Source organism: Leopardus geoffroyi, chromosome E3, assembly GCF_018350155.1.
Source record: "Leopardus geoffroyi isolate Oge1 chromosome E3, O.geoffroyi_Oge1_pat1.0, whole genome shotgun sequence".
Taxonomy (NCBI): domain Eukaryota; kingdom Metazoa; phylum Chordata; class Mammalia; order Carnivora; family Felidae; genus Leopardus; species Leopardus geoffroyi.
In genome coordinates, this window is record NC_059340.1 from 279,804 (window position 1) to 303,147 (window position 23,344).

The window sequence follows — 23,344 nt, forward strand, 5'->3', positions numbered from 1 at the left end:
ACCACCATCACCATCATCACCACCAACATCATCACCACCAACATCATCACCATCATCACCATCACCATCATCATCACCATCAACATCACCATCATCACCGTCATCATCACCATCATCATCACCATCACCATCATCACCATTTCACCAGCACCATCACCGCCATCACCATCAGCATCACCATCATCATCACCAGCACCATCATCACCACCAACATCATCACCATCAACATCACCATCATCACCATCACCATTTCACCAGCACCATCATCATTACCATGATGGGGGTCGCTGACCAGAGCAGCTCCCAGAGCACTGGCTCGACAACACTTCTGGACTATCCTGAGCCTTGGCCAGGTGGCTAGGGAAGCCAGGCATGGCCTTCAGTGCATCCTGGAGGCTTGCCCACATAGATGGAGGCTGGAGTGGGCCAGCAGCTGTGAGCACTGAGCCCCCTCCCAGAGGTGCGGTCTGGCTGGTGTTTGTCTTTGACCCCAGAAGGCTGAGGGAAGACAGGTGCACGGGCACCTAGAGAGGCTGCCAGGGGCCGCCTTTGTTCACTGCACCTCCTGAGGGAGAGGGCAGAGGCCCATGGCCCTGCTCGGGACCTGCAACTTTGCGGAAAACAAAACAGTCTAACCGGCAGGTGAAGGACATTCTTCCAAATACAATTCCATCCCTTTCTAACCACTGATGCCTCTGGCTTGGCCAGAAGTTCAGGTCAGGTGCTGTTTACGCCCCTGCTTGTCCCGCGTGGGCCCCACCTGCCTGGACCCCAGCTGCCCTGGGTTTTGGAGGGCTTCTCCAGCCAATCATGTGCCCATTGCCACAGCTCCAGGGACATCCCGTGCAGAGCAGTCCCCCCACCCCCATCGGAAAGCGTCAACAACCCAGCCCCGCTCCAGGCAGAGCCATTCGAGAGACACCGCTTCTCCTGCACTTTCCCCGGAGGGAAGGACGCTTGAGTCCCCTCCAGGCCCATTTACCTGCTTCAGGGAAGAAGGAGTGCCTTAGGAACAAAGGTCTTCCTGTGGGACCCCGAGACTGAAAGAAAGAAAACTTCACCAAGATGGTTTGGGCAGGGTGCACCGGTAACTCCCTTTCTCCCTCTGCATAAAAACCTTCCTCAAGAAGACCCCCAGGGGGCCCCCAATGATCCCAGCTGCCTGTCACTTGCCCCTGTATGTGGCCAGTCCCACCGTGAACGTGAGGAGGTGACAGGGTGTGACCCACGGCAGGCCCGTTGATCTCTGTGGAAGCAGCTCTTCTGAGAGGACTAGCGTCCCAGCCCCACGACGGAGCCGCCTGGGAAGGTCACGCTTCTTTTTTTTTTTTTTTTAATTTTTTTTTTCAACGTTTATTTATTTTTCAGACAGAGAGAGACAGAGCATGAATGGGGGAGGGGCAGAGAGAGAGGGACACACAGAATCGGAAACAGGCTCCAGGCTCTGAGCCATCAGCCCAGAGCCTGATGCGGGGCTCGAACTCACAGACCGTGAGATCGTGACCTGGCTGAAGTCGGACGCTTAACCGACTGCGCCACCCAGGCGCCCCAAGGTCAGGCTTCTTGAACACAACCCAAGCCAGACAGCCCAGCATCAAATTCCTGATCCACAGAGGCCACGAGACAGGGATGTGGTCACCGTCCTCATAAGCCACCAAGTTTTGGGGTGACCTGTTACCTCTACACATAATCAACACACTTTCCAGCATTTCTGGAGCTTGGATTGTGGAACTTCATCAGGGGCGGTGCAGGGACAATAAGGGGCCTCGAGGACCAACCAGGACCCTGGTCTGAGAGCCCCTTCCTGTCACTCAGGCTGAGTAGCACCACAGACCCTCACGTTCTGGCAGCTGGACGTTCCAGATCAAGATCCTGCGGGGTGTTTCTGGTGAGGCCTCTCTTCCAGCCTGGCAGAGGCCACATCCCTGCGGTGGGCTCACGGCCTTCCCCAGGCACGTGCGCGTGGAGAGAGAGCTCTCCCCCTCTTCCCATGAGGACACAGTCCTGTGGCATCAGGGACCCACCCATCTGACCCCATCTACCCTTAATTACCTCCTAAAGCCCCATCCCCAAATGCAGTCACGCTGGGGGTATGGCTGCAGCCCATGAACCGGGGGACACATAATTCTGTCCATAGCAGGCTCTGCGAGGAGACAGGGTCCTTTCCTTCTGAACCCTGCCCGTTGGGAGCCCATCTCCAGATGCCAGCCCTGGGCACCAAGAGGTCAGGCCCGGGGGCGCCTGGGTGGCTCAGTCGGTTGAGCATCCGGCTTCGGCTCAGGTCACGATCTCACGGTTTGTGAGTTCGAGCCCCGCGTCGGGCTCTGTGCTGACAGCTCAGAGCCTGGAGCCTGTTCGGATTCTGTGTCTCCCTCTCTGTCTCTGCTCCTCCCCCGCTCGTGCTCTGTCTCTCTCTCTCTCTCTCTCAAAAATAAATATTTAAAAAAATTAAAAAAAAAAAAAAAAAAGAGGTCAGGCCCGGCCCAGCCCTGGGCCCTGGGTTCTTCAATGTTTCTGCTCCCAAGGCGGCTCCCCTCATGGTGACCCACCCCTCCCGGTAAGCCTGTGTGTTTATGGAAGGGGAAACTCGGGTGTCGGCCTCCAACCACATCCCAAGGGGCCTACGAGGTCCCGTGTTGCACCTCCCATCTGGACCGTCGATCCCAACCTGCCCCACCTGTGGGGGAGAGAGAGGGTGAACGGCAGGGGCTGGTGTCGGAGGCTCTTGGCCTCAGAGGGGCTCAGGGACAGAGTCGGGGGAAACCGAGGCCCAGGAGACCGTGGGATCTGCCGAGCCTGCCCAGTAGCCCAGCGCCGGACCACCTCCTTCCAAAACACTGTCTTCTCAAAGATGCTTGGAAAGCTATTTCTTCTCTGAAAATTAAACAAACACTTTGATCTCACGGGTAGAAAGTCAGAAAGCATCTGCACACACAGCTGACCCCAGGCTGCCCCCGCCCGAGACCCCAGGCTGCCCCCGTCCCTGAGACCCCTGGCTAGCCACGCACGGGTTTCCGGGTCTTGGTCCGGGACCGGAGGGTGCCCTGCAGACACGGGGCGGCCAGCAGAGCCCAAGACCCCAGGCGGGGCGTGCTCCTCCTTCCCCAGAGGCCCCGGGGAGGTGCCCAGGACGGGTGTGGGCACTCGGGGTGGCCAGGCCACTTCCTGGAGGGTTTGCTTACTCTGCAGGGCCCAGCCGGGCACCCCAGCTCCTCCGGCGACGTATTTACTCAGACCCTGACCACTCGCGAACGGGATCTGAGGTGGGCGGCTGGCCTGTGTGTGCAGCAGCCAAAGTCAATGGAAAGCGCTCTCCGGGGAGGAAGGGAGGGATGCGGGACGTTTGACCTTCGGAGACAGGGCTCCGGCTGCTGTTGGCCACGGCCAGCACCGGAAGCAGGTGCACCCGCCTGGGGGGGTGGGGCACAGGGGAACAAGAGGGTGGCAGCCTGATCCCAGCCCCGAGGAGAAGCTATTCCACTCCGTCTCGAAGTTTAATTCTCTCCCCTCTCGCTCTCTGCCCTGAGTCGTGTGAGGTCACTGCCTTGCTTCCTATACAGTTTGATCACGCACTAGTCAGTCTAACAAACAAGGTCACGCTTCCCACGGTGTGTGGCCGGCCCCTCCCCTCCGCTGAGAGAGCCTTCCTGCTGCCGGTGGTGACCGCGCTGTGTGAATTCGCACACGTCCTTCCCGCCGCTGGGGGTGCACATCTGGGTCGCGTCCAGCTTTCTGCTCTGTAAATCACACTGCCTCGAACATTCCCACAAAGCCCCCAAGTCCACCGCACAAGACGTCCCCCGAGACAGACAGCTGAGCGGGGAGCCTTCCCCGACACTGGCGCCAAGGGCCCCAACCCGGAGGCGTGAGGGTCCTGTGGCCTCGCCAGCCCTTGGTATGGTCAGACTTTTTAAGCTTTTGCCAACCTGCTGGATGAGTAACGGTCTCTCATTGTGATTCTCACTGGCTTTTCCTGGTTACTAATGAGGTTTGATCCTATCTGGGCTTCCTCTTTGGTGAAATCACTGGCCCGTTTTTAGTTTGGTGCTTTGTCCCCTTGATGCCTTTTAAAGTTTGTTTTTCATGCGCTGGACCTTCCGTTTTTCGGTGTGAGTAGGGCAGACCTCCTCCTACCTCAACGTTTGTCCCTTGTCTCCTTTTATGGTGCCTTTTTATGAAACAGAATTTCTTAACATTAATTTGTATCAATCTTTGCCTTTATGACGATTATTTTGTGAATTGTTGAAGAAGTCTGGACAGGGCACCAATTATGAAGATGTCCCCCATATTCTGTCCTAAAACCGCTGTAGTCTCGACATGTAGCGTTCAATCTGCCCAGGCGTGTGTGTGTGTGTGTCACAGCCGTGTGAACCAGAGGCGCACGTCTCACTTCTTGTGTGTGGATACCCAACCGTCCCAGAGCCATCTGCCGAAAACCCATCCTCCCCACCCGTGTCTCCTGCTCAGCATTAGGAATCGTGTCTGCTCGGGGGCCCTGCCTCCCTCGCGTGACGCCCACGCCAGCCACGATGACGCTCGCTGCTGGAGAAGCTCCTTCCTCCCCACTGGGATGGGCGCGACTGTTTTCTCCACTTCTCACGTGTACGTGTCTTTACGTTTGAGGTGGGCCCCGTGCGGACCGCACCGGCTGGTCTTGTCTTCAGATCCACTCTGACGATCTTTCTTTCGCCAGAGCCCGTGGACCGCTGACGTCCCAAGCGGTGGCTGGTACACAGATGGGCTAATATCCACCAGATTCGGCAGTTTTCGGTTTGTCACCCTTGTCCTCTGTTCCTGGCTTTGTCTTCCACGCCTTTTCTCTGTTTTGCAATTTTAACGGGGCATTTTACATGGTTTCGTTAGAAGTATATAATATTTATAAACCTTGGGGCGCCTGCCTGGGTGGCGCAGTCGGTGAAGCGTCCGACTTCAGCCAGGTCACGATCTCGCGGTCCGTGAGTTCGAGCCCCGCGTCGGGCTCTGGGCCGATGGCTCAGAGCCTGGAGCCTGTTTCCGATTCTGTGTCTCCCTCTCTCTCTGCCCCTCCCCCGTTCATGCTCTGTGTCTCTCTCTGTCTCAAAAATAAATAAACGTTAAAAAAAAAAAAATTAAAAAAAAAAAAAAGAAGTCACACAAGGGAATCATTTCACCAGTCTGATGCTTCCCCAGCAAATATCCTCCTCCCTTTTGTCATCGCTCCAAGCACTCGACCGCCGCCGTGTTTATTTTTTCCACCAGCCTTCGCCCGTCCTCGGCTCCTTCTCTTGGCAACAGGCCCGTTCCTGACCTCTGACACTCCACTTGGGGGGATCTCAGCACTTTGCATCATTGAATCACCTGTGTCGTCACATAATTGAAATGTTAACCCCTCACCGTAGTTGTTGCAAATCGCATGCCCACGTAATTAGCCTTTTACCTTGGCCACGGGTGTTTGGCACACAAAAGCTTCGAATTTCCTTCTAGATAAATGTTTATCTGGATCTTCACACGCGAAGATGTGCGGTGCTCTCCTGCTCACCGGCCGAGCAGACTCGGCATCCGTGGCCGTGGACTGCCCGACCTGGCTGCCGAGATCAGGCCGCAGCCATCCCGGGCGTTTTCCTGAGTTGCCGGCCCCACCCCAGCCTGCCACGGTGGGGAGCGGGTCTCACCCCGAGCATCACAATCGCCTTCGGGCTTGTTAAAGCCTGGAAATTCACATTCCCCGTGGGTTCCGGGGCTGCTGCTGCTGTGGGGCCAGGGACAGCGTTGCCTTCCCGAGACGAGACCTGACAAGGACTCTCACCCATGAACCTGAAGGGCCTCGGGGAAGGAGGAAAGGGTTCAGGCCGAGAGGGGAGGGTGGGGACGCTGCACAGGCCGGGGCAGGAAAGGCCCAGAGGGAGACCGTGTGCAGGGGGCAAAGGCCGGAAGCTCTGGGTACTGGTCCACGGGCTGAGCGGCCCTGATGCCCGGAGGGAGGGGGAGCCCCGGACCAGCCCTGGAGCCTGGCTGTGCTCTGGCAGACGGGCAGCGGGAGCCTCACCGGCTACCACCATCGCCGCATCCTCAGTGAGACACGGGGAGGCCTGTGGCCTCCCGTCTCTCAGATGGTGGGAGGGAGGGGACTGAAAAGCCAATCCCTCCCCGGCTGAACCCAGCCCCAGCCTACCCAGAGGGTGCCAACCTCCTCACTGGTCAGCTTTGCTCCCCAGATGAGCTCCCCGAGGAGCTGAGGGTCTTGTGAGGATAAAATCAGTCCCAGTTCACCGGCCTCCCCCGGGCAGGTCCAACAGCCTGCAGGCAGACACGAGAAATCCTCTGTGGGCTGGTTGTTAGGCACACCACGGGCCTCAGGGGAAAGGCGGCTTTGCAAACTGACAAACTGACCAGGCCGGGGAACAGAAGCCCGGCGAGGGAGGGGCTGCCCGAGGCATGGGGTAGGCGCCACGAATCTGAACTAGGGCTGAGGAGGCCCCACCTGCTGCAGAGGGAAGGTCACGGGGGAGCACACACCCCATCCGGAGAGGCTACGTGTCCCGTGGCCTCAGGGCTCAGAGTGGGGTCTCTCCGGCTTGGCCTAAAGCCCACCAAGCCATCACAAGAGTGGGGACCTGAGGCCCAGCTGGGTCTGCTGAATCAGAACCCCGGTGTCTGGGCAGTGCCCCTAGGGTCCCACAGAGTGTTCTAGGGGCACCCGGTTTGAGAACGGGTCCCGTAGTGGTCCCATTTCTCCGTATGCCTTCCAGACCTCGGTCCGGTCCCCCAGCTGGCACTCGACCACCACCAAGGGGGTGGGAGGAAAAGGACAGATCTGTATCTCAGCTGCAGGGATGTGGTGACCCACACGGTCACCACAACTGGCAGCCTCCCCCTGGGGCCCAAGCACGTGTCCCAAACCCGTGGCTCCCCTCAGAAATTCCCCCCAAAACTCCATTTGGGTCCTGGGACAAATGTCCTGAATTCCACCCGGTAGCTGAGTGACAGGTTGTTTTATTCAGTTGGGACACGATTTCTGAATCCACAGGCACTGCTCCCCCTACAAACCCTGAACCCAGATTCACGCCCCCCCCAGGGAGGACCCCAAGGAAGAGTCCCCCAAACCCACCCCCACCGTTTGGCGACACCCAGTTCTCCTCCGGATTCTCGGGTCTATGGGTCGGAAACGTGTGATTGGCCCAAACCTGTGGAGCCTGAAGTGAGGACGCGAATGGCAGAGGGGCCTGGGAACAGGCGGCTTGGGCGGGAGGGAGGACGGCAGGACATTCCTGGACAAGAGGAGACACGGGCTGCAGCCGCGAGGAAGCCGCTCTTGCCGAATCCCGGATGCGGCTCGGGGCACATGTCTGGTCTTGCGGGGACAGGCGGCCCCCGCTGGTGCTGACAGCCCAGCCCCTGGGGTGGCCTCTCCAGGCTGCAGGTGGCCTATCAGCGGTGGGAGATCAGCCCTGGGGCCGGGAGATTGATCGCATTCCTGGGGACCCAGCCCGCACCCGCGCGCCAGTCCCCGGAGCAGAAACCCTGCGCCCCAGTCGGCGGCGTCCGTGGCCCTGCGGGCTGGTGGCGAGGTGAGCCCAGCGGCCGGCCTCGCTTGGCCAGAGGGAGATAAGACACCTACACAAACAAGGACACAAAGCCGGCTCTCACGGCCGCGCCAGCTGTGCACCAAGCCCTCGGCGGGCACTTTGCCCCACAATAGCCCTGCCAGGTGGGAATTCTGCTCCCATTAAACAGATAAGGAGACAGGGTTCCGAGAGGCAAAGGGGTGGCCAAGGTCACCCAGGTTATAAAGCTGCTGGGCCTGGATGCAGCCCAGGCCCACCTGGACACCAAGCCCACCCCCCTTTGATGGAACATGGCATAAATAGACTCTTTGTTTTCGAGAAAACGTTTTGAAAAGGAATGTTGGTTCCAGGGAGGAAGCAGGGGCAGGACACAAACTGTGGCTTCTCCCTTTGTCACCCACATTCACACAAAAGGGGGGGGCAGAGCCCCCTCCTCTCTCTCTCACACACACACACACACACACACACACACACACACACACGGGTTGGGGGGGTGGGGGAAGATGGACATTTGTCCCAGGCCCAAAATGGAGTTTGGGGGGAATTTCTGCAGGGAGCCCATGGCTGGCTGGGGCCACAGCCCAGAGGAAGGTGGAAATGGGGGGCTGACACTAGGGGGAGGCTGCATGAAGGACCCAGGGGGAGCCAGGGGTGGTGGCACCAGGCGTCTCGAGCCATGGGGGTGACGAGGGCAGGAGAGCAGGTGGAGGGACCCCCCGTGAGCACCCCCTACTCTGCATCCCCATGACTGCCCCCCACCGACCCAGCAGGATTCGGGGGGCTTACTCAGAGACCCCCGGTCTGGGATGCCAGGAGCCCTGAGGACGAAGGGGAGATGCTGCGGGTGGGTGTGTGAGGGGGGAGTCTTCCGGAAAACTGACCCCCAGGGCGGATGCGGCCTCAGGGGTCCTGGTGAAATGGCCTGGCCTGATCAACCCACGGAGGCTCGCAGCACAGTCAGCCAGCTGTCGCAGGAAACAGGTTGTGTGAAACACAGACCCAAACAGACACAGAGAGAACCCGCCTGCCGGGCGAGACCAGGGTGTGGGGTGGGGGAGACGCTCATCAAAGGAGAGGGCAGCACAGATACCCTGCGTGCATCCAGCAGCGGGGTCGAAGCTGAAACACAGCACCGGGCTCTTTGAAGGAAGCCCAGAGAACAAAGACAAGCTCTTAGAAATAAAAAATTCAATAGTAAACCAGATCAGGGGACGCCTGGTGGCTCAGTCGGTTAAGTGTCCGACTCTTGATCTCAGCTCAGGCATTGATCTCAGGGTCATGAGTTCAAACCCCAGGTTGGGCTCCACGCTGGGCATGAAGCCTACTAAAAAAAAAAAAAAAATCTGCACAACGAGGTCGAAGAAATCTTCCAGAAAGCAAAGCCAAAGGACAAAGTGACAGCAAACTAGAGAAAAGAGAGTTTTTAACCTGTGGGTGACCAGGTTGGTGGCTCAACACCCTAATAGGACTTTTAAAAAGGGAATGGAGAACACGGAGGGAAGGAAATCGTTGAAGAGACAATTCAGAAACTTCCAGGCCTGCTGGCCGGGGACAGCAGGATGCCCCAGGGCAGCGGTCACAGCTGGACCCAGAGCTGTGGGAAAAGACGGCCTGGGACCCAGTCCTGTCACAGGAGGGCTAAGGAAGCAGCTTCGGGCTTTCCCACAACACGGTCGGGGGGGGGGGGGGGTGCGCTGCAAGTCAAATGAAGAATCCAGAATTTTGAAGGAAATCACGTCCCCTGGGATTTGATAGCCAGACTATCACTGGCGCGTGAAGCGACGGGGGACGCGTGTCAGGCACCTACCCTCCGTGCTGTGCGATCACACGCACCGCAAAGGGCAGGCTTTGCACAAACAAGCCGATGCGATGAAGGTTCTGTTCCGTGTGGCTCCCCTTCCTTTACCACGACCTGCTTAGCCCCCTGTCGGTGAGCTGTTAATCTGTGTCGTATTTCTCACCGTCACCGGAACAGCGATTGCCTGGCACACTTGGGGTGCGGCACACGCTTAGGGTGCCGAAATACCCACAGACACCATGAGGGTGGACAGGCACGGCCCTCCGGGATGGTGGAACCAACCCAGCCCCGTGTTGGTGGGAGAAGCCCACTTATCTGCACCCTTGCCCACGCACCAGGAGGGAGGTGGATCTGGGGACGTGGCGGGCGACCCCCACTCGTCCTTTTCGGAAGACCCCAGCCGGGCCACAGAGGCTTGGAGGCCCGGAGGTCGGTGAGGGAGGAGCCCGCCCACGAGACCCTTGCCGACCAGGCAGATGAGCTGAACCATCTCTTGGGCTGGGCCTGGGAGCAGGTGGCCCCTGGGGCGGTTCTGCCAGAAATGAGCCCTGAGCTGTCGCTGGGGACACGAGGGGACAGCGGGGCCCGCCTGTCGGCCCAACCCAGCCCCGACCGAGACTCACAGGCCTGGGGGTGCCGGTCCATCCGCCTCTCTTCTTAGCGGCCCTCTCCCAACCTGCCTCCGGATCCTCCTCGGCCGGGGGCTTGGTGGGGGGCCCAGAGAGACCACCAATGCTACTTGTCCTGGAAGCTGTCGTCAGCTCAGCAGACCAGCGCCCCGCCCCCACCAGCTCTGCAACGGTTCACCCAAGTACTAAAAACAGGCGACGATGCAGCTTGGACCCCGTAGCAGCATCTCCAAGGGCTGTGGACGTCCCACCCCGGCCCGACCACCCTTTCACGTGCAGCCAAGAAAACGTTCCCAAAGCAAACACCCTTTGCCAGGGCAAACTTTGCAGTAAAAACAGAAGAGGAACTTCCTAATCTGCCGCCTCATGGGTGACCGGCGGTCCTGCGGCAGGACAGCCACGGCCGCGAGCCCTGTGCCTCCAGCTGAGGCGTCCCCGCCAGGCTTTGTTGTGGGGACCGCAAACTCGTGGGCTTGCCCGCGTCTTTGATCTGCATTTGGCACCGTGAAAACTCCGTTGGCCTGTCCGGGCCTCAGACCCCGGGGGGCCTCTGTCCCCCACAACACCGTTTCCCCAGACTCTGCAACTGTGCGTGCAGGCAAGCCTGGACACGGGGGCCAGAGAGGCCCCGATGTCACCTGCGGCGGCAGCCAGGGCATGTCCGGGGGAAGGAGGAGGTCAAATTCCTGGGCCGCCCGGCTGCCCCCCCTCGCTGCGTCTTCGTGGCTGAGGTGCGTCTCACCTTCAGCTTCCGAGGAAGCACTCTGCTTGTGTGCCCAAGCGCGGCAATTGTGAATATACTTTCCAAAACCTATATATACCAAGAAATAGTTCCAGCCGGGTTTTCCTGACGCTTGAGGGCCCCGGGCTCTGGGACGGGTGGATGCCAGATGCAGGAACGGTGGCACGAGCGAGACAGCGGACGCGGGAATGGGACGCTCTCCCGGGGCACCTCTGCTGGGGTCTCGGGGCCCGGAGCACCTTCTTTCTCCACGAAGGCCTGGCTCCGGGCTGCTCGCTCAGGGGCTCTGCCTCCTCCTGGGATGGGGCAGCCCCGGGGCCTCCACAACGACCCTCCTGTCTCAGGAAGCCAGGACTCTGTGCCGCGTCTCCCTTCAGGTCACGGCTCCCTCACGCGCACATTTCCGCTGAACTTCTACAGTTCCTACAACTTCCCACCTGCTCTCACGCTGGGCTGTTTGATGATGCTTTCCTGGCCCCTTGAGACCAGAAGGATCTCAGGTCCCTTGGTCTCTTGATGATCATTCACTCATTCACACACTCATTCATTCACGCGTCCACGCCTGCCTCAAAGGACGTCTGCGCCAGCTGCTGAGGACCCACAGGCAGAAAGAGACACGGTTCTGCTGTGGGACGCGTGCTCTGCTGCACCAGGAAGGCGTGGAAACAAATGACCCCGACTCGGGGTTCAGGCTTCTGTTTTCGCCCCGACCCCCACATGCTAAGGCTGGCCGGAGGGGCAGGTGGGGACCGAGCCTCCGCTGTGGGGGGGCCCTGGATGTACAGTGATGGGGCTGGGACACGGACAGGACAGGGAGGCGTCACACGGACCCAGCTGCAGTGACAATCTCGTCTGGCCTCCAGATTCGTCACGCCGACCAGAGTTGTTCATTTCAGGGAGACAAGGACCGTCTGCCTTATGCCTGCTGGAATGCACAAGGGATGGGTGAGTAAATAGGGTGCGTGGGAAGGGTGTGGGGACCCTGCCACTTGACTCACCGAGCCCGCCCTCCATGCAGCTCATCATCAGATGGGCCCACGGCAGCCCCTCCTGGCTCCCTCCGGCTGGAAGAGACTGGGGTATGGCTGCAGGGCGGGCCCAGGGGTACGGAGCTTCCAGGGAGGCCCACAGGGAGGGCCATAGGGACAGGGATCCCGCAGACGGACCCCACCGGAGTCTGCACCAACACCAACCGGGATGCTGCCCTCCCAAAAGTCTCCCGGTGGCCTGGGAGAGCAGCCCAGCTCTCACCGAACGGCCTCCAGCAGGAAGCTTGACTGTGCCGTCCCTCGGCCCGGCAGCTGGGTGACCCTAGGGGGGCCCTCGACTGCACTGGCCCTGAGGGTCCAAACCCCAAGGTCCGTTTCCATTTGAAGGTGGTGGGTTCCAGCCCTCTGATTGGCGAGGTCAGAGCTCAGAAAGCGATAACCCCGAGGTACGTGAGACCAGGCGGGGGTGAGTCCTCGAAGTGAGCCCTGCATGGAGCCTGGCGGGGGGCATCAGCACTTGCCTGTTTTACAGATGGAGAAAACGAGGACAGCCCAGTAGGAGGCACCAGGGCAAGCAACCCCTGAAAAGTATGGAAAGCTAAAAGAATGAAGATAACGGGACGTCTCGGGCTAAGATGTGAACGTTCACTTGAAGGTCACGGAGGCTTTCCGCGCCCATGGCTTGACTTGCTGCCGGGGCCGTGGGAAAACCGCGGCCGAGCAGAGAGCCAGAGGCCGTGTGAGGAGCAGGTCCCGGGCCTTGGAACTCTGGGTGGGCCCAGCCTGGGGGGAGAGCAGAGGTGGTCTCTCTGGTGTGGGGGCCCGACGGGGAGGGGGCAGACCAGCACCCCCCAAGAGTCATCACGTGAGGGGCCAGCAGGGCTGGTTCTGACTCCTATCGCCTCCCTCTCCTGGGCCCACGCCCTCCCCCTGCTCCCCACTGCCTGCTGATGTGAGTCCGAACGTCTCCGCAGGAGCCTGGCAGGATGGGGAGGAGCTCACTGGGCAGAGGGAAGGGTGGCCCGCGAGCATGGGGACCGTGGAGCACAGACCCAGGGGAGGGACTGTGGAGTCACAAGCGGTGGGAGACGCAGCGCAATTTGCAGAGGGTGATGGGGACCCCAGAGGCCGGGGGGAAGACAGCCCCCAAAGAGGAGCTGCAGGGTCTAGAAAGCCCTCAGGCACGGGGGGGCCCTGCAGGCTGCTGGCAGTCAGGCTCTGCCCTGGCTGGTGGCTGTCGGCTTCTCGAGAAGGAAGTTTGCTTCTTCTCCAGCTGGAAAGGAAAGGCAAGAGAGGCAGGTGGGCGGCAGCTTCGGGGCAGGGAGGCGTGGGGAGGGGCCCTGCGGGCTGGGCTCAGGCATCCTGAAGGAAGGAAGGAGGGCTGCAGGCAGGCGGCCGCTTGTTGGAGTTGAGGGCGGCTGTACGGCCCAGGTTGGGACACGCCAGCCACAGCGGCCTCTGCCACCACCTCCCACTCACAGCCCCCCCCCCCCCCACCGCCCCTCCTGACACGTCCTGGGAATCCCTGGCTCCACATCTGCTCTCCACTGTCTCACTGCTGCAGGTTGGGGGAGGGGGGGCACGGGAGAAGGGGTCCTTATAGTGTCATGTCTGCTCTGTGCCAGCCCAGGGCTTGAGGTGTGGGAACGGAGGGACACATCTTCTGCTTGGAGGGCCTGGGACACAAGGTTCGGCCCCAGGCAACAATGAAACAGCAGAAGGAGACGGGGTTGGTGCCAACGCTCCCAGCAAGAGTGGACGGTGCATAGAGCCTGTGAAGACCTGTGTAAACGTTGTCAAATCCCTTCCCCTTTCTGAGCCTCAGCTTCCATGCCTGAGCAGTGGGTCAATAGCCTGTTATAAGGATCATCTCATCAGCAATAGTAGACTTAGGTGCTTCCTAGGGGCTGTATAAATGGATGGGTGGGTGGATGGATGGATGGACGGATGGATGGACGGACGGACAGATGGATGGGTGGATGGATGGATGAGTGGGTGAGTGGGTGAGTGGACGGAGGGATGGATGGAACGATAGATAACCCGGTAGTGTAGCAAACTTTAGAAAATGTGGAGACAAACGCAACTGGAAACTTTCAGTCCGTTCAGGAGTATTTTCCGTGTGCCCACGTTTTGTCCATATCCATGCAAGACACCAGGGGAGTTTCTACATGAGGAGTAGAAGGCAGGATGATTTGGGGGGTTGAGCGCAGCATTTTCTGCTGCTAATAATTACAACACAAGTCCTCACCCGATACTGGAGACAGCCCCGGCAAAAACGGTCCTCATCCTCTTAATTCTGTGGCAAACAGAGATGGTCAGTGGTGCCCTCCTCCCTGGAGAGACGAGGCTATGGTGCAGACAGGCCAGGCTGCAGAAGAGGGGTCCACGGTGGGGACGGTGGACATAAGTCAGGTCAGTGTCCTCCAGCCTGGCCAAGGGCACCCTGTGACTGGCCTCTGTGGGTCTGGTCCTACCCCCCCCCCCCCCGCCCCCAGCACTGACCCTAGCCGACCTTTGTTTCACTTTGTGTCCCCTCCATGCCGGGCTCTGTGTCGGCTCACGCTGGTTGTATTATCATGGGAAAAGGGAAGTCTAAGGTCAGGTCAGTGCTGATGCTGGAGGACAGCATCGGAAGCAGCTGAGAGCAGCACCCCTCACTCGAGGGGCCGCCAGGCCGCTCAGACCCCCCGCCTTGGTCTGCACACCCAGCTCCCTCCAGCCTTGGCTTCTGCTCCCTTGTGTGTCAGGCTTAAGTGAGGCCCTGACCGTACACCGACTCTACTCACTAGTGATTCTGCAAGTTCCTGAGTCCCAGCCCCGTGACAGAGAGAAGTTCTGACTGTCCGGCTCATTGCTAGAAGCCTGGTTGCACCGGCCACGGGGCTCCAGGCAGCCTCTGAAGGCGGCGTCTCCGGTCGGTGGTCTCTCCCGGATCAGGCACGGCCAAAGCGGAGTTGCAGAGCTGACACCCAGGGCCTGGGTCGCGGGGGCTGCGGACAGAGACGGCTCCTTGACTAACACCCACGGCGTCCTGCGCATGTTTAGGGCAGGACGAGGCACCTGCTATGATGGGTAATTCTGTGCGTCAACTTGACCGGCCAGAGGCGGCCCAGGCATCAGGTCAAGCACCGCTCTGGGCGTGTCCGTGACGATGTTTCTGGATGAGGTGAACACTGGGACCGGTGGACTGAGTCAGGAAGTCTGGATGGAGCGGAAGGGCTTCGCAGGAACCTTGTGGTTCGTTTCTCTGGGGAGCCTCACTAACGCACCTGCCTTCTGGGACATCAGGAGCAGCTGCCCCTTCGCAGCTGCCCCCTGACGTCCTCCGCTAAGGGGAGCGAGGGTGCAAGCCCAGGGTGGGCTGGGCAACTCTCGTCCTCACTCGGGATTGCATACTACAACTGACCCGCAGCTCCCGGGGCTGAAAAAACCCGGAAACGCGTCATCTAGAATCGAAAAGAACCACCCTCTTGCGCCTCGCTGCCCGCTGTGCCTCTGACTGTCCTCCTCTGGCTTCTCAGACACGTGAGCGGCCTCCAGCCCCAGGGGACAGGCACGTGGCCATCCCTGCCTCGGACGGCGCTGCCCAACACAACGGCTGCCGGCCGCGCGATCCTAGCGAAATTTAAGGTAATTACAAATCAGGGAAACTAGAAAGCCGGTTTCCAGGGCTCTCGGGTCACAGCGTGGATGCGCGACATCCATCATCACGAGCAGCTCTGTTGGCCTGTGCTGACCCAGTCCGTGGCCACGCGCCCCCACCCCGGCCACCGTGGCCTGGTTCACGTCTGCGCTCCCTTCACTCAGCCCAGCAGACACGGCCTCGAGCAACGTGCGTCCCCATCTCCGCGCTGGTTGTTTGTTGGGCTGGGATCAGATGCCCGCGGGCCCAGGCGCATTGTGGGTTCGGGCACTGCCCCTGTCTGTTCCCGGGCCGAGCAGGTCCACGTCCCAGTAGGTGTCTGCAGGATGAATGCAGGAAGGCGGCCCCCCGAGGAGAACAGAACCACACAGCTCACAGATCCAAGCCCGCTGTGTCGAGAGGGTCGGAGGCTGGCAGCGTCCACGCAGAATCGACAGGTTCCCTGGCTTTGCCCCGAGAGGGGCTCTGAATCTGGAGCTCAGCCCAGGTGAGGGCTTTTCACCTCTGAAGGGAAAGTCCTTGCAAACCGATGTTCGGAATATTGCCCAAGAGGAGCCAGTTCCGGGCTGGGGGCACGAGGCCTGCGTCTGAGGGAAGCTCTGCATGGGGCCCCTCCTCCGAGTACGGGCTGAGACCCCCGGACAGGGAAAGCTCGTGGCCCCTGTGCACAGGGGCGGGGTGTGGGACATCATTGTCACTGGCTCCACAGCAGGAAAAGGAATGGTCCCGGGCTCCCGGACTGCCCCACACCCTGCTTCTGGGGAAAGACAATGGGCCAGGAGGGCAGGGGCAGGAGACAGACGCCAAAAGGGCGGAGGCCCCGCCGGAGGGGCTGCGGGAGCCCAACAGGCAGCCGGGCCGTGGTCGCACTAAGCCAGCCATCCCAGGGCCAGGACCCCGGGCACGGAGGGGCGTGGGGACAGGAGATGCGGGACTTCTGCTGCCAAGGCCTGGGCGGGACGGCCTTCCCGAAGGGGCAGGAAACAGATGGCCTGACCAGGATGGTCTCTCAGGCTTTCTGGGGGCAGGGAAGGGCCAGGACGAGGGAGGAGGCCCTTGCCTGTGCAGAGATGAAGCTGGTGGGGCTCCAAGTCGGGTTCCCCCCCACCTCGTCACAGGAGGGGCTGGGGGCCATCTCTGACCCAGCACCACGGTCGGCCTGGATAAGGAGAGTGAGGCCCAGAGCAGTCCCGAAGGGGCCAGAGTGGACCGACCGGGCCTCCTCCGATGTCCCGGCTCCGCGGGGATCGTGGGCGTGCGGCCCTCGGTCCACGTGGGCCAGGGGGTGGGGTTCGGCCTCCACCTCCAGCAGAGGCAGAGGAAAAGGGGGTCCGGGGAGGGGCTCACCACAGTCAGAGGAAGGCTCCCAGCCCCTCTCCCACCACAAGGGCACCCAGTGCAGGCCGCGTTCAGCAGACCGCTAACAGCTCTTCTGAGAGTCAAAGACGCACTGGGTCTGAGATGTGGGGCCAGTGACTCACCTTCTCTGAGCCTCAGTTTTTCATCTGGGAAATGGGTGGATAACAACATCACCTTGTAAATTCATCAGGTAAAATTAGCAAGGGCGTGCACACTGCCTGGAACGGGAGAGATAACAAACAGCACAAATTACCGTCATTACGACCGTTTATGTTCCAGTCAAGAAATCCATAAGAATGCACCAGGGTAAGACACCAACATGCTTTGTGGGGACAAGAAGAGCGACTCCGGGGTCCCACGCGGCCCCCGCGAGGCCTCTGTGAGGTCCCCACACCCATCCTGAAATGGCACGGCTGGGAGACAGAAGCCCCCTACCTCCCCACCAGTCCAGGCCTCCCTCCCTCCACCAGGACCCCAAGCCTGAGGCGGATGTCCATTTCTGAAACAGCAAGCCCTTGGCCAGCCCCCGTGCGAGTCCCCGACCCCGGCCACGCAGGCCCCTTCCCCAAGGTCTCCGCGTGGGCCGCCCGTGGGGCCTTGGCCACGGGGAGAACGTCCATTTGCAATGAAGCCTCGGGCAGGCTCTGGTTCCACTGACCGAGGCCGCTGCCCCAGTCTGCGCCCCTAGCCCAGCCACTGGACACTACAAACTGGGCCTCAGGGGAGACTCCGCCTCCTGGAAGCCCACCAGACAGCACAGGTGATGAGGCCGACTGTCCCTGCCCTCCCTCAGGTGCAGGGACACTGGGCCGGGGCCGGGAAGGGCCCCAAGGGGACCCACAGGACCTCTGCATGGGCGGACTCGTGCCACAGATGGTTCTTGCTTGGTTCTGCTCATGTCCCTGCCGTCACCTGCCCTGTCCTGTGCTGGCACCTCTGAGCCGGTCCCTAATCTGTCACGTGGTAACAGCCACCCCTTGAAGAGGAGGTGCCCAAAGGCGGTCATCGCTCTGGCCGCAGCCCCGGGGCTTGGGGCGGTACCCTTTGAACTTGACTTTCCTGGTCTGTGAAGTTGAGGGAAAGTGACCCACCCAAGACCTGGCTCTAGTTCCTGGCAAAGTGAAGACTTGGGCGGGAGCCTGGGCTCCAGGAGATGCAGCCTCCTCCCCGGCCACCACGTCGGGGGAGGGCGCGTGGGTCCCACGCTGCCCCGGCTACTGCCGAGGGCAGAGGAAGTGGAGGCCAGGCCGGCGACCCTGCAGGAGCCCCAAGCCCTGCGGGTGGCACCTCCCTGCTGGCTGGCAGCCTGGGTCATGGATGCTGCACAGAAACAAGCATCGTCAGAAAGCGTGGGTGAGACGCCGTCCTCGGGGTAAGTCACAGCGTCTTGGGACCCGCGGGAGGTGTTGGGTGGGGATGTGCCCCACAGGCCAGCCTCTGAGCGAGTTTCTGACCAAGCTGCCACGAGTGGCTTTCCAGGCACTGGATGTCAGTTCAAGGCCCTTCAGCCCTCGGTGAGAGGCCCCCCAGGCCCCCGTCCTGGCACTGTGGTGCCAGGCCTGCCTTGAGAGCAGGGAGCTGGGGTCTACGTGACATGAGAAGCCCACATCATGTCCTGGGGTGGCTGTGACAACAGAAATGCACACCCTCCCAGCTCTGGGAGGGGGGGGGTCCCCAATGGAGGCCGGGCTCCTCCCGGAGGCTCTGAGGGAGAAGCTGTTCCAGGCCACTCCCCTCACCCCCCAGGCTTCGCCGTCCTTAGGCTTCCTCGGCTGGGGACGCCTCCTCCTGACCCCTTCGCCCTTCATCACACTGCGCTCTCCCTGCATGCACGTCTGTGTCCAAATCCCCCTTTTATGGGGACACGGTCATGTTGAACTAGGACCCACCCCACTCCAGCATGACCTTGTCTTCACTAATCACATCTGCAATGACCTTATTTACAAATAAGGCCACGTTCTGAGGCACTGAGGTTAGGGCTCGAACACATGAATCTGATGGTGCAAAGGCAGCAAGGTGGGGGGCTGGGGGGGGGGGGCTTCTGTTTCTCAGGACGCCCCAGCCTTAGGAAGACCGAGACAGGCCAGAGGAACCCGGCTTTCCCGGAACGCAGATCTCAGGGCAAAGCCCACAGGCACAAGCTTTATTGTGGGCACAGCCCCAGGGCAGCAAGACAAGGGGAGGAGGAGAGACAGGTGGCTGGTTCCTGGGTGAGAAACAGCTTCCCCAGAAAACAGCCTGTCATCAGCCCCGTCGGAGCCCTGGCCTCACCTGCGGCCAGGTAGAGAGGAAGTCACCCGTGTCCCCGGGCCCACTAGCAACATGGCTCGTGGGGTGTTAACCTCCACAGCCCTACAGGGGGTTCCCTCAGCCCCTGGGGAGGCGGGGGCTCTGGGCCACGGGAGGGCAGCACAGGCAGGAAGGCGGGGGCTGCTCCATGCAGAGCCCATCCCAGCATCCGGCTACACTCGCTACACTGGAACCTCCAACCCCCATGTGGACCCTCCAAGTTCTCCTTGCCCCCCCCCCCGCCCCCCTTTGCACCACCCACCGAGCCGAATGAAGGCCAGGCTTCCCCGGGCAGCAGGAGGCCTCTCCTCACTCCTCTCCAGCTCAGAGTGACCTGTGGCCACCTCCTCGGCTCAGAGCTGCCGTGGTTCCCACCCCGGGAGCTTCCCGTGAGACGTGCAAGTCACGGGAGGACAAGGTTTGAAGGAACCGGGTAGATGGCATCAGAGGCCACCTCTCGGGGCCCCCCAGCCTCCCGTGCTTTTCAGGCCTTGAGCACTCATGGACCTTGCCTCCGAACGGCCCGGTGGCACAGGGACCCTGACAGGGGAGGGTGCTAGGGCAAAGCCAAGAGACCTGCCAGGGTCCTCTTCCAGAAGGACGTGGGGAGACGTGGGCCCAAGAGGACGCCCGAGAGCCGCCAGCTCCTTTCCACGGAGCACAGGTGCAAAGCCAGGAAATAAAAAAGGCAACGAAGGGAGAGTTCCAGATGGGACCTGGGCGGGGTGGTCAGGAACCCCAGGACTGGAGAGGCGGTGTAGCCTGGGTGCCTTCCCACGCCCCGCCAACGGGACCCAGGGGCCACAGCCCGGCACCTCCTGATGTCCAAGCAGAAGCAAAGTGTTCATAGCACATCAGCTGGAGCCCGGTGCCCCCACCCTGGAAAGACCCCTGTCCCCTCAGGCCAGATCCCTTCCCACGAAGACACACTAGGGGGCCCCGGCAAGGGGATCCCCACATCAACAACCGGCCCGGCAGCTCCCTGCCCAGAGCCACAGCGGGGCGTGGGGAAGCCCCTCGCCTCAGGAAGGCCCAGAATGCCCCGGAGGCCCCAGATACACCGAGGAAACCCGAATAACACCGCAAGCGCTCTGAAAACCGAGAAGTCATCAAGTTCAGCCGCGGCATGGGCCCGGACCGCGTGATAACCCTGCACAGGGCAGCGGCAGGCTACAGGGAAACGTTTAAAAAGACTCGGCCACAGCGTGCAGGGTACGACCGAGAATCACAGCCCAGATGAGAAGACACGTAGCTGCGACCAACACCAAGAGGGACAAGATGCCGGAACTTTCTGGCGAGGGTGTCGGCGTGGCCACGTGGGAACGCTACGGGAAAGCACCTACCAGTCCTCCTGGAGCAAATGAAAACATAGAAAACCCCAGCAAAGGAACGGAAATTATATGAAAGGACCAAACGGAAACGACAGAACTGAGAAGCGTAGTAACAGAAGCAAAAACTCAGCAGACGGGCTGAGCAACAAAGAGGAGACGAGAAGGACACGGTCTGTGCGTCTGGAGACAAGTCAACAGAAACAGCCCCACGTGAGCCACAGAGAGCACGCAGACCCAGGAAAACCCGACTGACCCCCAGGGCCAGGGGAGCGATCGCAGGGGCCCACAAGTTTCCGGAAAGTGTGCACAGCTAGAAGATGTTCAAATGAGTACTGAGGGCAAACTCGTCACATCTGGTCAAAGACAGAAACCCACGGTGTGAGCGGTGACGAAGGCACCACATGTGGTGCGTGGCCTGGACAGGGCAGTGCTCGGAGGGAGAGTTACAGCGCTGCGTACCCCCCAGACGGCATCCCCAGGCCCCCGCGGACCCCGCTGCAAGAAGCCGGACACGAGGACAGTCAGAGGCGCAAGACCAGCCACGGGGTGGGGCGGAGGTCAGCGAGGAAGACGGGGAAGCTGACAGAAATGGAAGAGACGGGACAGAGCCTCCGCTCCCGGGTCGGCCAGGGCCCGTCACTGGCTCCCACAGCCTCGCCAGGACAATAGAGGGCGGTGAGTCGCTGCTCGTGAGTTCTGCACCCCAGAAGGAGCAGACCATCGATAAGCGCTAAGCATCAATACTCAACCGAGACGGAAGAGGTGAATCCAGCAGTCCCATAACCGAGGGAGACTGGATCCATAGTTCAAAAGCTCGTAAGACAGGCATCTCCTGGATCTGATGATTCTACTGGAGAATTCTACTACACATTTAAAGAAAGAGGGGCGCCTGGGTGGCTCAGCCGGTGGAGCTTCCGACTTCAGCTCAGGTCATGATCTCAAGGTTCGTGGGTTCGAGCCCCGCGTCGGGCTCTGTGCTGACAGCTCGGAGCCTGGAGCCTGCTTCCGATTCTGTGTCTCCCTCCCTCTCTGTCCTTCCCCCCCCCCCCCGTCTCTCCCTCTCTCTCTCAAAATAAGTAAACTTAAATAAAATAAAATACAAAAGAAAGAAAGAAAGAAAGAAAGAGCAGCACAAGTTTACACAATTTCTTCTAGAACATGGAGGAAGAAGAAAAAGGCTCTTCAACCTATGTTATGAAGCTGGTGTTATCCTGATACCAACACTAGACAAAGACAAAAAAAACCAAAAAAACAAAAACCACTATTAAGTGCTATCTCTCCTGAACACATTGCAAAAATCCACTGCAAAATATAAGCAAACCAAGTCAAATGAGGCATAGAATGAATGCTATACACGACCAAGAGGGGTTCATCCCAAGTTCTCCCGGCTAGTTCAACGCTTAGAAATCAGAGAAAGGATTCGCCACGTCAACAAGCCGAAAAGAAAGATAACGTGACCCTATCAAACTACACAGAAAGTGCATCTGACAAAAGCCATCACCCATTCCTAACGAGGACCCTCGGCAAGTCAGGGTCAGAGGGACATTTCTCAGCTCGGTAAGTATTCAGTCTGGTTCCCAAGGTTGGAAGCCATCTCAGACGGCCGCAAACGTCATGGACGACGAAGAAAACCCCAGACACAAACAAACGAAGAGTCATCGTTTTTGAGCACTTACCATGCTTCAGGTGCAGCCCGGGCACTGACATGAGGGCCGCCCCAGGGGGAGAAATAGTCCCCGTTCGCAGACACAGACGCTGAAGCGCTGACGGGCCCCACGTCAACGGGGGCTCAAGTCCCGGCTTTGCCCTGCCCTGTGGTTTCCAGTCCTGAGCCTGGGAGGGAGCTCATTGTCCTTAACTGGATTCCAGCTCCCAACGCAGTCAGAGTGGCTGAGCCTTGCCCTGGACACACACGGTGCCACCACGGTGGGGACAGCGGGCAGAGCAGGCCCACGGACCTGGGCAGGAGGGAGCACCCCCCTTTCAGGAGAGGCCCCGGCTCGGCAGCAGACGGACGGGCAGGGTTTCCCGGCAGGCAGGGCGTCTGTGGGAACGTGGAGGTCAGGGACGCCACACCAGAGGGCCGTGGCTCAGCGTCCCTGACACGGGCTGGCTGCTGCCCTCTCAGCAGGCCGGGCAGTGAGATGCCCTCGGACTGTGACGTACGCACGATGGCAGAACACGAAGGTTTGCCCCAGTGGGTGGCGGCTTAGGGGAACCTGTGTCATCCCCGAGTGTGCTACCAATCGCTCACACTAATGATCACTGAGGCCCCCTGTCCCACCCCAGCCCACGTAGGCCTGGAACAGCCTCTTAGGCGGGCAGCAAGGCCTGAGTCCTGGGTCCTACTGGCAGGACTTTGTGAAGGCCAATGGATCTACATGACGAAGGGCTGGGACAGAGACCAGGGAAGGGAGCCCCTCAGCTCACAGGAGGCCTGGGGTGGGGGAGGAAAAGGTGAGGAAGAGGGGCCACCTTCAAGGACACAGGGAAGGCGGGTTCTCTGATCGCTGCTGCCGCTGGGCTGGGCAGCTCCTGGGACCAGGTCCTTAGGGGCAGGAATCACGGGCCCGCGGTTCTCGGCTCAGAGCTCAGGACGCGGCCGGCGCTTGGACCTGGGACTGGAGCAGTTACTCGTAGCCCTGACCTTCCAGAAACCATTCGCCGGGGCTGGGATTCATCCTGCCCCACTCAAGCTTGCAAGGAGACCCCAGCCTCCCTCCAGAGCCCTCCCCTGCTCACTGCTCCCATCCTGGGTGTAGAATGGACAGAGACCTGGGAGGCTAGGAGGGCGTCAGAAATTGAGAGGGAGATTTATCCCTGGGGCCCCCCTTCTCTTCCAGTCCCTTGGCTGCAGGGTAGGGACTCTGGATCCATGTCCCCGAGAAAGTGACAGCTATGTCTGCCCCGCTTCCCCCCCCCCTCCCCCGCCCACCAAGGAAGGCCGGAGTCAGCTACCAGCCCCGTTTGAGATGTCACAGAAAAGAACACCCACGATGCCCCAAGGAGGCGGCCTCAGG

General features: G+C 60.5%; 1 protein-coding gene across 5 annotated transcripts in view; it reads right to left on the reverse strand.

The window, feature by feature from the left end:
• Positions 1–11,382: 11,382 nt before the first annotated feature.
• Positions 11,383–23,344, reverse strand: part of LOC123589132 (serine/arginine repetitive matrix protein 1-like) — a 56,365-nt gene continuing 44,403 nt past the window's right edge. For 2 of the 5 annotated variants that reach the window (XM_045460796.1, XM_045460794.1), the window contains 4 exons: positions 14,489–16,922; positions 13,951–14,070; positions 11,965–12,975; positions 11,383–11,638 (listed from right to left, as the gene is read on the reverse strand). In XM_045460796.1, coding sequence (XP_045316752.1) covers positions 15,844–16,875 — 1,032 coding nt within the window. In that variant the 5' untranslated portion in view covers positions 16,876–16,922 and the 3' untranslated portion in view covers positions 11,383–11,638; positions 11,965–12,975; positions 13,951–14,070; positions 14,489–15,843. Of the gene's footprint in view, positions 11,639–11,964; positions 12,976–13,786; positions 13,867–13,950; positions 14,071–14,488; positions 16,923–23,344 lie in introns of all 5 variants that reach the window. The other 3 variants (XR_006708176.1, XM_045460795.1, XM_045460797.1) reach the window with 3 other exon arrangements.